Here is a 15,739-nt window from a genome sequence, read left to right on the forward strand (position 1 = left end):
CACAATCCACAGCTCTCTGAGTCTGAGATCCCTAATGTCCAGTGCTACTCTGTACCTCAGAGCCAGATTACTCAAGCTTGAATCCCAGTCTGGCCACTCTGCATGATCATGGACAAATTACTCAATCTGTACCTCAGTTTGTTCCCCCCTGAAATAAGGATTTTAAACAATACTTCCTTTAAATGAATTAGTATTTGTCACCAGGGACTGTATTTCTCTTGATATATCTGTGGCACCAAGTACAAAGCTTCATAGCAGGTATTCAATAAGCATCTACAGATTTGCTAAATGAATGAACCTACTAGGTGGTAAAATTACCACAATTCTGAGGAATTTTCTATTCATCCTATTATACTTTAAATTTCTTCCTATAGCTACCTCACGACACCCTTCTAAAGGAAATCACAATTTCAAAGAAAAAAAAAATACAAGAATATTCTTGCAAAAATCAACTTCTGTTTAAGAACACATACACATGCACTGAAATCTAGTATTAGAAATCCATGTCAATATAATTCAGGCAATAAAAATGACTTGAAGTATTGATTTTAAGAGTTATTGGGAATGATAAAATGATACTACATGAGTCTAAATCTGAATATATTGCCTTATCTCTCTTTCATATTTTTTTCTCATCTCTTTTATTAGGCTTTTGCAAAATGGAAAATCAAAGAAAGTGATTAAAGGAAAAGTACCAGGTCTTCAATATCCAATCAGCCCTGCAGGGTGCTGCCCCAAAGCAATGATTAGCTCCCACAGCAGACACCTGAGGGGTGGAGACAGAGATTCCCTCTTGAAGGCCTGTCAACCTTACTGTTTGACATTGGAAGGCTAGGGAAGAAACTATAGAGAATAAGGTACTTCTCAGAGAAGCAGAGCTTTGTAAACAAGTTAGTGAGGATATAGATTTCCATGCCAACCCTGCTCTCTGCCCTTACAATGTTGCTGCCGCAGTACAGAAGGCTCTTCCTAGTGGTGCTGTCTGATTCCAGTTTGGGGAACTTGAGAAAGTGCCTCTTCTCAGTAATTCACTTCTTCGACTCCTGGTAGTCATGAGGGCTATTGAGTAGAATCCCAGTCAGTGACCACTGTGGCAGCATTAATGCCATTCACCTGGGCACCTGATGACACTGCATCCCCTGCCTCAACTCTGTGAAGTTACAGCGTCCATGTGACTTGCTCTGGCCAATGAAGTGCTTCTGAAGTAACACGTGTCTTTGGGATGGAGGCGCTAAAAGCAAGTATGAGATTAGTCAGGTTCTTTTGGCCCTCCCTCCCCCCAACCATGGCAACTGGAAATGCTCCCCAAGGTGGCTGCTCCTTCAGCCTGGGCTTTGGAGGGAGGAGGATGAGAATCAGAGGTGAGAAGGGCAGGTGGCATGGGTAGAGAGCACAGTGAGCAGTGCGTGTCCACAGTGAAACTGGGAAGTGGTTTGTCACTGCATAATAATAACTTAGCTCTAGTCTCACTGCCGTGATTTGTAGTCTGTTTATTATATGCAAGGTACTGTGCTAACTAAAAGTGATAAAAATATTTCAATAAGAAACAGGTTACTTTTATGACTTTTCCTTCCCTTCTGGTGCCAGGCATGCTTGTTTGATGCACTATCTCCATCAATCAGATTAAAGGCCAGGCCAACTTCCACCATTTATACATTAGTACAAGTAAATTCTAGAGCTGGGGTCATTAACAAACTGTACAAATGCTTTCTTGGATTGCTGAGATAAATTTTCTTATAGCTGCTAAAACTTCTCTGCTTTTGAAAACAATTATAAAAACAGAATAGAGGTTTGTACAGAGGCAGACACATATCACAAACCTGAGTTGAGAACAAGACATGAGTTCTACAATTTAGTCTAGAAAAGAAAATGTAGGAATTTCTTTTGACTAAAATGTATGTTATTTTAAATCAACTCCACATACTCCTACATCCTTTTTAAGGTGGAAATTTAACTTTATCAATCATAATGGAGTATTCAATATGTTACAGTTGTAACTCATTAAGCATGAAAATTACAAATATAAGTAAAATGAAAAATGAAAAATTAGCTATTCAGTGTATCATACACTCCCTTTTACAAAAATTGCAAAAATAATGAATGCTAAATAGGAAATTAATATTTAAAGTATGTGTAAGGCTCATACTAAATATCTAAGAAATCATAGGGCCAAATATTTTGGTACAAAGTAACATCAGGAAACAATCAATACAACTGTGTCTAAAATGTTTTTCCACCAGAAAATTAGCATAAATTTGTTATTTAAATGGTTTTGTTTAGAAAATTTTAGCTAAATAATTCTTCAAATTAAAGAAAACAGTTGCTGGATCCCTTCTTAGATTAATTTTTAAAATCATTTCTTTCTAGGTTATAATTTTTAAAAACACTCTTAACAATGTCAATTCTATTTAAAACGTCCACATTAAATGAGCTACCATTTTTAATAATGATATAAATTTAGCTATATTCTCTAGCAGACCAGTTTTCAACACACTTTCTTTTTTAGAGAACCACATATAGAACAGATGCAAAGGAAAATGTTTTGCAGGGGGCACAGGAGTGGGGTAGAGTTGCGGGGGGGTAGAGTTGTGCCTACTTTCCCATTATCTTATTATACCACCATTACCCCCTCAGCCTTCCAGGCCAGTTGTTTGTTTATGCTATCAGTGTGCAGATTTTACTTTAAAAGTTAATGAAAAACTTTTCTTTTGCAGTTTTAAAGAATAAAGGTCACAAAAAAACCTCATGAAAGTTTAGTCAATAAACATTTACTCTAGGCACACAGTGCTGAGTAAGGGGAATATACAAATAGTGGCAACTTAATCCTTATTTTTGAGTTGTGCAAATTCTACGGTGTAGGGAGGTAAGCAGACTCACAGACCCATAAACAATGAACTGTAATGGTAGCATACACAGAGAATGCAGGAAAGGAAGTGCTCAACTCTCCTTTGCAGGAGTGGGGTGGTGAGCATGGTTGAGCCAGGGTGGGGAGAGGAGTGGAAGGAACAGGGTTGAAGTCTTTCTAGGCAGAGAGAATAGGAAGGACACAGATGTGCTCAGAGTGATTTGGGAAAAAGCCCATTGTGGTTAGAAAGGAAGGTGAGAGGGGAACTAGTAGCTAGTATAGGTAGGCTGAGGGCAAACTATAAAGGTTTTGCAGGCTAAATCAAGGAGACTCAACCTTGAAGGCCATAGGGACCAGTGGAAGTTTGGAAGGACTGTGTGGCATGCTTACGTCTTCTTTAGTGTCAAAGTTGGGAACTGGACTGAAGAAGGAAGATGCTGCAAGGATGAATGTCCGTTCAGGTGGCTGTCTCCCTAAGTCAATTTTCTGATTGCATATTGTCCTTCATACCAAAAACAAAACGAGCAAACCAAAATACAAACGTTTTTTCTTACAGGTCTGTTCAAATTTTCCAGTTTGGGCTGTAGGAGAGTTACATTTCCCCACTAAAATCTGAGCTCCACAAGGGACTTGAATCTGTTTTTCCACAGCTCTATTTTGTGCAATGCATATTTTCTGCAAGTTAGTTTAATTTCTTTGCAGAATGAGACAGAGAGATGGTCTGGAAGATGATTTTTTTAACTCGCATGCACTGGGCAAACATTGTAACAACAGCAATACATCCTAATTTTCTAAGGGACTTCTAAACCCTTTTTGGTATTCATTACTAAACAAAATCTATTACTAACTTGAAAAACACTCTAAAATGTCTGAATCCCTATTATGAGAAGAAATAGGTCTTTCCACCACTAAACTCATTCTGAATCTTATCTCTTGCTTCTCCACTCCTTAGTCCCACTCCTCTGCTGTAGTTTCCCCTTGATATTCTTAAACTTGATCCCTAACCTCTCTCCCCTAAGTCAGGTAGGTCGTGTATTATATTTCTGTCATTCTCCCACCATTGTGCTTGGAAGCATTTGCTACTTCTCCTTTTCAGTAAGTCTCCCTCAACAAACTTTTGTACTGGTGTCTGCAGTAGTGGATTTCTTTTGGAGAAAAATCCTCTTGCTGCATTCAAAATGAAAGAATATCTTGGCAGAGTAAACTGGTCTCTTGTAAGAATCTACACTTTTAAATTGTTCTACATGTTTCCCCAGTCTTGGATCAGATGTCCTTCTTATCTTTTCATTGAAAGCTTGTTCTTCAAACCTTTTGGTTTCCTGTAGTTGGCTTTTTGTTTTTCTAGTTCATGAGCTTAAAACCTATTAGAAAGTTTGCTTTGAGGATTAAATATCCTAGTAGTTCTAAATGTTATCTCTTAATTTACAGAATATTCAAATCAGGGAAAGTTTTCAGGTGTTTCATTAAATTATCAGCTTTTATATGGCTGGTCTATGCCCTCTGACAATCTTACTATTGACTAGTGAACTTATACCATCTCTGGCTGCCAAGATTCTATACTCCCTACCCTTCCACACAACAATTTCTTGTTCAGGAATTATCTATACTTCATTATATTCAGTCTTCTCAGGACAATGAATCCAAAACCTGCTGACAACTTCTTCTACCATATCCTCTCTTTTATTCCTCAAGAACCTCAAGGAACCTCCTGTGAGACTGAAACTCTGCCAATTGGCCTCTTTCTCCTAGAACTTTGTCTTAAGCAGAGTAAGACAAGGGTAGAAGAAATAGCCTGTGCTTATTCATCATAGAATGCCCCTGAGTGATAGTAAAGCTATAGAGATATTCTGTGACAACTTGAGACAATTTGTTCTGCAACCTTTCCCTTGATTCTGTGGCATCACTGTCCTATTGAAATTTCTTTCTGCTCAAAATAGCCATGGTATCTGCTATAAAGCAGATACAAATATATGTTTATATTTATATATAACAAAAAAAAGGGAGGGTACAGTTATTAAAGTATGGAAAAAGAGAAGTAAATTTAGTTTCTTTTTCTGGGCATTGTGAATTTTTGAGAAAAACTACAAGATAAACTATAATATGTAGCTTTTTCTAAACTTATTTTATCATGGAATCCTATTTATCCTTTTATATCAAATGAAATTACCAGTCTAGAGAACATATTTTAGGTAATGATTTTCTAGATTCTATTATTCTATTAATACTGCCTTCTAATATTTAGTTCCTCTTCAGCTTTTATATTAGAGCACTGCTCTCTCTCTCTTTTTTTCACATACTGATGGTTCCTATTTAGTATTCATCTTATCTCCATTCTCTGTTTGTAATTCCTGTGGCAGTCTGAGCTTTTATATAGTCTGAAAATCTTGAAGCTTGAGACTTTCCTTATGTTATTGCAAAATTTTTGAACTAAGCTAAGGCAGTTTAAAGTTTTCAGTATGTGCCTATAATCAAAGTTTACATTTAAAAAGTCTTATTTTCTACAGATATTTCACGATTCTATTATTCTTTTGGTAATATAGAATGCCATAGGAATTCTTGATTTTGTCCAGTGTTTCTAACTAGAACTTTCCCAAAGCAAGTAACACATAGCAATACTTCCTCTTCTGTTTCTGTAAAATAAACTTAGGAATTTTGTGCTTATATAAATGTGGGTCTAAAATTGTCTGATAGTGATTTACAAGATATTCTAAAAAATACTTCTGAATCTCAGTAATGAAATCACAATGTTGAATTATGGTTGTTCGTAGCCCTTCTATGAGATAATTTAGGAAGATGACTTTTCCTAGACTCCATTAATAAATTCCTTGTTCTACATAAAAGTATGGTATGGAACTGCATCAATGATCTGACACCATTTTACTGTAATTTTGCCATGTTGATGTTCTTTCTATTAAATGAGTGCACGGATTTTCATTTTCATATGGAGACAAACAGCTCAATCACAGACCTGGGGTGAAATAATTTTTCCTGATCACACTTTTTATAGCAGTTCCCCTCACTGCACTGATAAAATGAAAGGCAATTGTCAGTGACAAGGTAACCAGGAAGGGGCAGGAGATGTTTTGGAAACAACAAATTCTAGTCACTCTTCACCTGACAATCCCACTTTAGAGAGTATTTATTGATTATAGCTAATTATTCAAAATATGGGAAAACCCAGAAATCATCCAACTATCCAACATTTAGGGGATGGTTAAGGAAAAAATTTGCTAATAAGACTTATCTATATGAACTACAATTAAAATGTAGTCTACAGAAACACAGAAAAGTACGTAAGAAAAGAAAGAGAACCAGCAAGATGGTGGTGGAATAAGGAGCTCCTAGAGTCAGCTCCTGCTACAGGGCAGTTAGTAAACACCCAAAGCTATCTGGAACTAGATGAAGTACCTGTCTGGTGGCTCCAGGAGGCCAGAGAGCATCCTGCAATATCCTTAAAGGAATGAAAGAAAGAGACTGCCCATTTGCAGAGAAGACTCATAAGTAGAGCTCTTCACGCCATGGAGGCCGGTGCCCATCCTCCACTGGAGGAACAAGCCACCTTGGGAGCTGTTCCACGGCTGGAATTGGAAGCTCCACTTTCCAAAAGGAAGAGACGATTGGGCACCAACTTCAATTACTGATGAGTAAATTCAGTGGGCTAAAGTATATATATAATCCTGAGAAGAGCTAAAGTTTGAGCCTGCCCAAGTCAGAAAGAGGCTGGCAGCTGCCATCTTAACTCTGTGCCTGGCACAAGGGGAAGCAGAGCAGACTGAAAATCACTGTGCTGGTAGGGACCAGCTTCTTTCCATCCAGGTCAGATTGCAGCTCTAGGTTAGTCCCCAGCACCACCTCTGGCAGGGAGGTAGCTGGGGGGACCTGTGCCAGCTGCTCAGGGAAATTAATGGCCAAGGCACTGAGGCTGGTGATTATCCTACTCTCACATCATGAGCCACCCCAGGAGCTATTCTGTGGCTGGAATTGGAATCTCCATTTCCCAAAAACAGGGGAGGAGGAGATGGTTGGCTGCCAATTTTGGTTACTGATTGGAAGACTTGGCTGGCTAAGGTATAACCCTGGGAACAGCTGGGGTGTGAATCAGCTCAGTCAGAAAAAGGCCGGTGGCTGCCATTTTGACTCTGCCCACAGCCTGAAGGGAAACCTGGCTGACCTAAAATCACAGTGTCAGTAGGAACCAGTTTCTTTCACCCAGATCAGACTGCAGCCCTAGACTAGGCTTCAGCCCCTGCTTCTAGCAGGGAAGTGGTTGACGGGCCCTGCACCAGCCTGTCCAGATAGCTACAGGTACCTTTAGCTGGCACAGACTGAATAGTTGGAGGTCTACCAGGGCAACTGTGGTCATTTTGGACCTGCACTGCATAGACTGCTGCCCACACCTGCAGCTCCATCCCTGCCCCAGGCAGGGGAGAAAGGGGCATGAAGATTCATCAGTCTTTCTGGACAACTACAGTCTAGGCCTGCATGACTTGGATTATTCCACGCAACTGTGACTCTGTCCCTACCCCTGGCAAAGGAGAAAGTTGGGAGAAGCTTCACTGGTCCCTGGGGCAATGAGGGCAACTTGAGTCTCCACAGCTTGTAGTACCCAATTACAACCTTGGCTCCTACTGCACAACCAGCAAGGGAGAAAGAGCAGGAAGCCCTAAACTAAAGAGAAAGACTGCGCCCAGAATGAATACTCTAGTAATCCAGATGTTAAGACACCAACAAAAATTACAACCCACACCAAGAAACGGGAAGCTATGGCCTGGTTAAAGGAACAAGGTAAGCCTCCAGATGACATAAAGGAGTTGAGACAACTAATCATAGATGTTCAAACAAATCTCCTTAATAAATTCAATGAGATGGCTAAAGAGATTAAGGATATTAAGAAGACACTGGATGAGCACAAAGAAGAATCTGAAAGCTTACACAGAAAAATAACAGATCTTATGGGAAAGAAATATGCAATAAATGAAATAAAAAATACACTGGAATCATATAATAGCAGATTTGAGGAGAAAGAAGATAGGATTAGTGAGCTTGAAGAAATGGCCTCTGAAGGTGAACATACAAAAGAACAGATGAAGAAAAGAATTGAAAAAATTGAACAAGGTCTCAGGGAACTAAATGACAGCAAAAGGTGTGTAAACATACATGTCATGGGTATCTTAGAAGAGAAAAGAAGGGAAAAGAAGCCGAAGGAATATTTGAAGAAATAATGTTAGAAAATTTCCCAACCCTATTGAAGGACATAGAAATCCATGTCCAAGAAGCACAATGTATATCCAGCTGAAAAAATCTGAATAGACCAACTCCAGGACACATACTCATCAGAATATCAAAGGCCAAAGACAAAGAATTCTGAGTATAGCAAGAGAAAAATAATGCATATAAGGGATACCCATTAAGACTGAGTGCCGATTTCTCACCTGAAACCATGGAGGTAAGAAGACAGTTGTCTGATATATTTAAGATACTACAAGAGAAAAACTTCCAGCCAAGAATCTTATATCCAGGAAGATGATCTTTCAAAAATGAGGGTGATATTAGAATATTCACAGATAAAAAGAAACTTAGAGAATTTCTAAGCAAGAGACCAGATTTTCGGGAAATACTAAAGGGTGTGCTAGAGCCTGAAAAGAAAAGACAGGACAGAGTGGCCTGGAAGTCAGTCTAGAAATGAAGAGTATATCAATAAAAGTAACTAAAAGTGTCAAAAGAGTGGTGAAAATAAAATAGGACAGATAAAACTCAAATAGTCAGGAATAAACTTAACCAGCCATGTAAAGCACTAGTATTCAGAAAACTGCAACTCAATGTTAAAACAAATAAAAAAAGCCCTAAATAACTGGAGGAACATTCCATGCCTATGGATTGGAAGACTGAATATCATTAAGATGTCAATTCTACTCGAATTGATATACAGATTCAATGCAATCCTGATAAAAATTCCACCAGCATTAAAAAAAACATGAACACATGATTATCAAATCTATTTGAAGGATAAGAGGTCCTGAATAGCCAGAAACATCATAAAAAGCAAAAGAAAACCCTCATCTCCAGACTTTAAATCATAATACCTACCTATAGTGGTAAAAACAATATGGTACTAGCCTAAAAACAGACACAGTAAACCAATGGAACCAAATTTATGGTTCAGAAACAGACCTTCACAGGTATGGTCAAGTGATTTTTGACTAGCCTGTCAAACTCACACAGATCAGGCAGAACAATCCATTCAACAAATGGTGCTGAAAGAATTGGATATCCATAGCTGAAAGAAGGAAAGAGGACCCCTATCTCACACCTGATCTAAAATCTAACTCAAACTGAATCAAAAACCTAAAAATAAAAGCAAGAACCATACAACTTCTAGAAGAAACTGTAGAAAAATATCTTCAAGACCTGGAGGTTGGTGGTGGATTCTTAAAGGAGATAAGAGAGACCTGAGAGCACTACTGATGTTTAATGTATGTAGAAGTTTTAATTAACTTTACTGTAAAACTGTGGAAATGTATAGGGTAGATGGTAACACATAGTAACAGTGTATAGATAGGGATGTGGCTGAAAATGGTAGTCTAGGTATGTAAATGCCAATTAACAGAATGCTAGAGATAATCTAGGAACTGAATTGCACAGTAAACCAAGAGGTGGATGAGAATTGTGGTTGATGGTACAGATGCAAGAGTGTCCTTTGAGAGCTAGAGTAAATGTACATCACTACTGCATGGTGCTGGGAATGTGGAGAAGCATGGGAAAAATACAGTTGGAGTGACCTATGGACTATAGTTAGCGGTAATAATATAATATTCTTGTATGTATGCAAAAGATGTAGTGTTTTGATAATGAGGCAGTATGGAAAATGTGCACCAAATGTACACTACAGACATGGTAACAATCAGATGATACTATCTTGTTTGTAGCAAATGTTTCACCACAGTGTGGTGTTGATGGAGAAGTATTGTTTGGGAATTCTGCACATGTGCATGACTGTTTTATAAATTTACAACTTTCGTCATAAAAATATATTTAAAAAATAATAATAGGGTGGGTTGGGGGAAAACACACAAAATGTAAGATAAGGACTATGATTAGTAGTAATATTTTGACAAAATTCTTTTGTAATTTGTAACAAATGTCTCATGACAATGCAAGGTGTTGGTGGAGGGTTGATGTATGGGACCGCTGTATGATGTCATGCATGTTTGCTTTGTAAGTTCACAACTTTTACTATACACTTAATTGTTTATGTATGTTCATATATAAATGATAGAAAGGGTTGGTTGGGGGAAAAATACTCTGGTTAGTAGTAATATTTTGACAATCCTCTTTAATCATTAGTTAAAAAGGTTTAAGAACGATGTAAGTTATTGGTGGTCGAGTGAGTTATGAGAGTCCTGTATGATGTTACATGTTTGTTTTGTAGGTTCACAACTATTATTATATACTTATTATTTATGTATGTTTATGTATAAGTGATATACTTCAATAAATTAATTTTTTAAAAGTATATAAGAAAAGAGATATCCTAAATATCTTTTCATCACAAAAATTAAAATACTATAGAAAATCTAGATATAATAAAAACAATGCTTGTACAGTAACAAGGACAAAGTAAATATACTAAAGGAATAGTTATTTGCAGGGGAGGTGTTCTTTGTATTGTTTTGTTTACTAAATTATGTAAATACAGATTTTAAAAATATCCTTACAAGTTCCTAGACAAACTATTTTATCTATAGGCAAACTATAATATCTGTGGGCATTATATTTATATAAACACATAGCTATAGATAAGAAATAAAATGATAAGTTTATACATATGTATCTACAATCTATACATCTATAAGTATATATATTTGTACACACATATATATGCATATGAACTTAAAACATTGTTATGAGTTAAAAAAAATTCTAATTAAATACAAAGCATATTTATAAGAAACGATTTATTTGTTTTTCTTGCAGAATACCTTTAAAGTTTCTAATTTGAGCCCAGACACAGAAGGATGCAGTTTTTATTTCCTCCAAACTGTCTCACCTCCATATACATTATGGAAAAAGTTAAAAGCAAGGTCATCCTAAGTGTGCCATGTCAAAAGCAATGAGAACATGCAGGCTCTGGATGCTCAAACAAAGACAAGTATTCTAAAAGCAGGCACCTGTTAGCCAAAATCATTTCAGTTCATTGTAACTAACTTTTTAAAAGGTGAATTCCTTGGTATAATGCAAAGTCTACCCTAAGCAAAACTGAGCAAATGAAGTTACTTGGGATTGGAAAAAGAAATAAAGAGGTATAACATGCCAGAGGGCCTCATTACCTGGCTGTGAAGGGGCCCAAGTCCATAATGAAGAACAGAATCTAACACTTAAACAGGACAGATAGAGGGGAATAGAGAAGTCACCTAGATTATTTGAGAAGATCCATGGTAGAATAAAATCTAAAGAGAGAGAAACTGTAAGATAAGGGGGGCTTGTTTTATAATGGCCCAGGGAACTACCTGAGAGATGGGAACAAAGTCAAGCAGATTTTCTCATTAAATATTTATTGTTCTGTTGGAAGGAGCTTTGAAACACATAAATCACTATATTGGGTAGGATCTACTGTTCCTTCAGCCAGAATGTCAAGGCTAATGCAAATCTGAGCGGCATGCAGTTGAAATATGTGGCTGTCTTTCCTTGACATCAGCTTTTAACAGTGTTAACATTAAGGTGAAGTCCATCCCAACAACTCTTAGTGGATTTATATATATATATATATATTATTCATAAAGTTGTCCAAAACTTTTCAAGGAAATAGCACCAGTGTTCTTTTATGAGTATGAGATAAAATCCCTTAATCTGTCAGTCAAGGGCAGTTAAATTAAATACTCCTCTTGGCTCCAAGCAGCAGATAATTAATTAAGGTTCCACCCCGGAAGAGCTCCGAAGCACTTTCCATAAGGTTGCCTATAGGAACCCTCACCGAAAAGCTGAGTATTTCACTTACCCCCTTAATTTCTTAAACATAATAATTTTTATATTTTCCTTGCCATGCTTTCTTCATTTTAAAAAGTTTTTGCTAGACAAACATTAGATGAACAATAAAATATCTTTTAAAGAAAAAAAGACTCACTGACAAGCTTGACACTACTTAACAGCTTTAGTTTGTCCATAGGTGTATGTAATTTATATTTGTAATCACACCACACACAACATATAATGGACCAGGCACTTCCAAAGACACTGCTTAATATCCCCTGACAACAGGTTTGGCTAAACTTCCCTGGATTGCACATTTATTAGTGCATATTATTTAAAAAATTGGTGTAAGCTATAGGTCCATTAAAATATGAAAATTCAATGGACTCTCCCTATACCACAAAGGCGTATTTTACCAAAAATATAATTTTCCACATTATAATTCACATTTATGTTCCACTTTTCCTCTTACCTCTTCTCCAGACAGATAGTAGGCTGAAAGCAGTCCACCAACAAAGCGTATATTTACTTCAAAAACAGAAATTTCAGCATTCTATGGAAACAAAATAAAGGAGGTTCATATATAATGATAGTACACAATTTGGAAAATACTATTATGAGAAATGTATTAAATATTTAAATTTTGTTTACATTTTATGTGCTTGACCAGAGGGATTTACATACAAGGAAAATTAGTTCTTCCTTTTAATGGTATCAAAAAATACATAAGTAGATCATAAATAGTATTGAGACATAGAATTTTTCTATTCTGTGTTCTCCCTCTATTTTATTCACTTGCCTGCTTTTTTGTCCTGAAAGGCCAGTAAGGGGTCTTTACACTTTGGCTAGTAGAGCTCAACATTATTCTAGCATTTCTCTCACATCATAGTAAGGGAAGATAGCTAGAATACGAATAAGATTTGAAGTTGGGGGATGTGGGTTCTAGTTCTGCGTTCCAACTTTCTACCTGTGGTTTGGGATGATCACACCTGATAAGACATTTCCTCTTTGCATAACGGAGATTATAATATTAATGTATGTTATATCTTGATGAAACAGCTCTTATTTGATAAATAACAGCTTTCCTGTATTACTATTTATAATGTGCCAGATACGGTGCTAATGTCTTTACATAGATTATGTCCTTTAATCCTCACACTAAGCCTATGAAGTAATTGCTATTCTTATACCCATTTTATAGATAAAGAAACTGAGACTTATTGACATGATAATGCACCAAGTCTCTTTATATAAATATATAATTATTGCCAATATTTGAACTAATTACTATGTGTCAAGCATTGATTTTTTTTTAAAAGATTTATTTATTTACTTCTCCCCCCGCCCCCCCCAAGTTGTCTGTTCTCTGTGTCTACTGGCTACGTGTTCTTCGTCTGCTTCTGTTGTTGTCAGTGGCATGGGAATCTGTCTTTCTTTTTGTTGTGTCATCTTGCTGTGTCAGCTCTCATTGTGTGCAGCGCCATTCTCAGGCAGGCTGCACTTTCTTTCACGCTGGGCAGCTCTGCTTATGGGGCGCACTCCTTGCATGTGGGGCTCCCCTATGCGGGGGACACCCCTGAGTGGCAGGGCACTCCTTGCATGCATCAGCACTGCGCATGGGCCAGCTCCACATGGGTCAAGGAGGCCTGGGACTTGAACCACGGACCTCTCATGTGGTAGACGGACGCCCTAACCACTCGGCCAAGTCCGCTTCCCTGTATCATTAATTTTATTTCCACATGTTCTCTCTGAAACTAGGTAGGAAAGAGAATTACTGGGTCAGAGTTAAGCAAAAGCATCACAAAATAAGACTCTTTGGTGACTTTATTTAATTATGTTTCATGATTTACAACATGCACCTACTAGAATGTGACTAAAAGCATTGTACATGGGTGCAATCTGTCTTTGAGGTGTATTGCTATGAGTATTATATATGTAGTGGTAGAAACTTTTATAGTCTAAAAAATTACTGATCAGAAAAAGAAAGGGCAATCCATTAATTTGTTCTGGCTCACACAGTTATATTTCTTTTGCCTAAGAATAATATCTAATAATAAAATCTAATAAATTTAAACCCTCAAATCCTGTTGGCCTCAATATGTACTTGTGTTTTAGAGTTTTTAAACCTGAGAACAGTCCCTCACATTTCTGCCTATTGAAGCCCATTAAGAGGATTTTTATAATCTTATTCTAGCTATAAGTTTATCTGATATGCACTCTCTCTTCATCTAGTGAAAATTTTGGTTAATCAGGTCCTCCAGATAGACAGTTGATAAAAATTATTTCAAGATGGAGGACTGAGCTATGTCAAACAGGCAGAAATATATCTTCAGCTAGACATCAATCACGTATTGGGTACAGTTGTTCAACCAGGTGTTGATCCAGTTATGTATTCTAGAACCTAAATCTGTTTATAATCTTGTGATGTCTGTAATTGAGAGGTGACCTTGTGAGGTGCCATGCTCAAGGTCAGCTCCTCTGTCTTTTGAATTTCGTGGATCTACTACTACAGTGAGCCTGTTCAAGAGGCAAGTCAGACTTGTTAATCTAGGCAGGTTCCCAGTGACTGCTGTATACTTGTCTTTAAAATTCTTGCTCAGGAATCACCGTCCTCCCCTTCTTGAAAACTAGAACTATGTTTGAATCCCCATCTAATTCTTTCTTCCTTTTTTTTCAAAATTAAATCTAAATTATTTAGAAAACTTGATTTGAGAGCTCTTTTAATATCCTAGAATATACTCTGTTTTAGCCAGAAGATTGAAATTTACAGACTTTAAGTCTCCCTTTACAGTTGACCTAAATCTTTATCAAGTTCCTTCTCTCCTTAGGTGAAAAAGGCCAAGAAAATAAAAATTCTCCCACTGTAATAAACTGGTTGCCTATACTAGGTAGCAGATTATGAAAATACTGACCTAGACTCAGAAAGACAGGAGAATGAAGGCTGGTTTGAGAGCTGCCTAAGCCCGACATCTCAGGCAAGTCACTTTACTCTCTCTGAGTCTTGGTCTTCTCATTTGCAAAAAGGGATAATGCGTTCTTTACATGGCACTGTGAGTCCATGAACGGCAGGCACTGTGAACAGTACCTGGCACAGGTAAGACAATAGACAGCTATTGCTGTTATCACTGTGCGGGAGTAGTTCAGCCCAAATAAACCATAGCCTCCTTTCCATGGGGGTTACTGGAAAACCAAAAACTCTAGAATCATATTATTCTAAATTCCACAATGCAAATACAACTACTCTGACCCTCGTGGTGGTCATATTTGTCAATACCTAAAAACTCTCCTTTGGAATATGGTATCCTGACCAAACTTCTTTTGGGACTTTGATATACTATACTTATATGACATCTGGGTTCTCACAAGTAAATTTCTACAGTCTGAGGGTTTTAGGCACTTCTTATTCAGGTTTCCACTACAATAATATTAAGCTTAAATGAGAATATTTCTATTAATATTCATGTAGAGACTTTTAAGAAGCTTTAAAATTTTTCGTCTAACTTACCTTAACGACAGAGGAGGGGCTGGGACAGGAAAAGGAAAGTGTATAGAGTTGGGAGCCCAAGGAAGCCTGTAACTCTAAAATCCTGTGTAAATTATCCTAACAAATCATGTGAACTTTGCAGTAAAGTCCATCTGTGTTTGTTTTGATATAAGATTAATTTCCCTCTGAAATCTTTAAGTAAGACTGCATTCCAGGAACATGCTGCATGCATTCTGTGGCTTCTAACACATAGACATATGTGAAGTGCTTGTTTGAGAAGTAGACCAGACTTTTTGTTTATATTGCATGCATTTATTAACTGATAAGCAAGTGGAGGCTGGAAATTTTGGGCTAAAGGCCTACCCATAAGAAGATCTGAACTGGAGAAACTGTTCTTTCAATTCACTTCTCTAACGCTATTAAATCAAAGAAGAAAATGCTTA

The 15,739-nt window shown here is 37.1% G+C and overlaps 1 protein-coding gene across 1 annotated transcript in view; it reads right to left on the bottom strand.

Moving 5' to 3' along the window:
- MAN1A1 (mannosidase alpha class 1A member 1) overlaps positions 1 to 15,739 on the bottom strand; it is a 201,697-nt gene that overhangs the window by 125,187 nt on the left and 60,771 nt on the right. The window contains exon 4 of the mRNA XM_004450482.5: positions 12,285 to 12,365. Within this exon, the coding sequence (XP_004450539.2) occupies positions 12,285 to 12,365 (81 nt within the window). The remainder of the gene's footprint in view (positions 1 to 12,284; positions 12,366 to 15,739) is intronic.

This window comes from Dasypus novemcinctus, chromosome 11 (genome assembly GCF_030445035.2).
Source record: "Dasypus novemcinctus isolate mDasNov1 chromosome 11, mDasNov1.1.hap2, whole genome shotgun sequence".
NCBI lineage: Eukaryota > Metazoa > Chordata > Mammalia > Cingulata > Dasypodidae > Dasypus > Dasypus novemcinctus.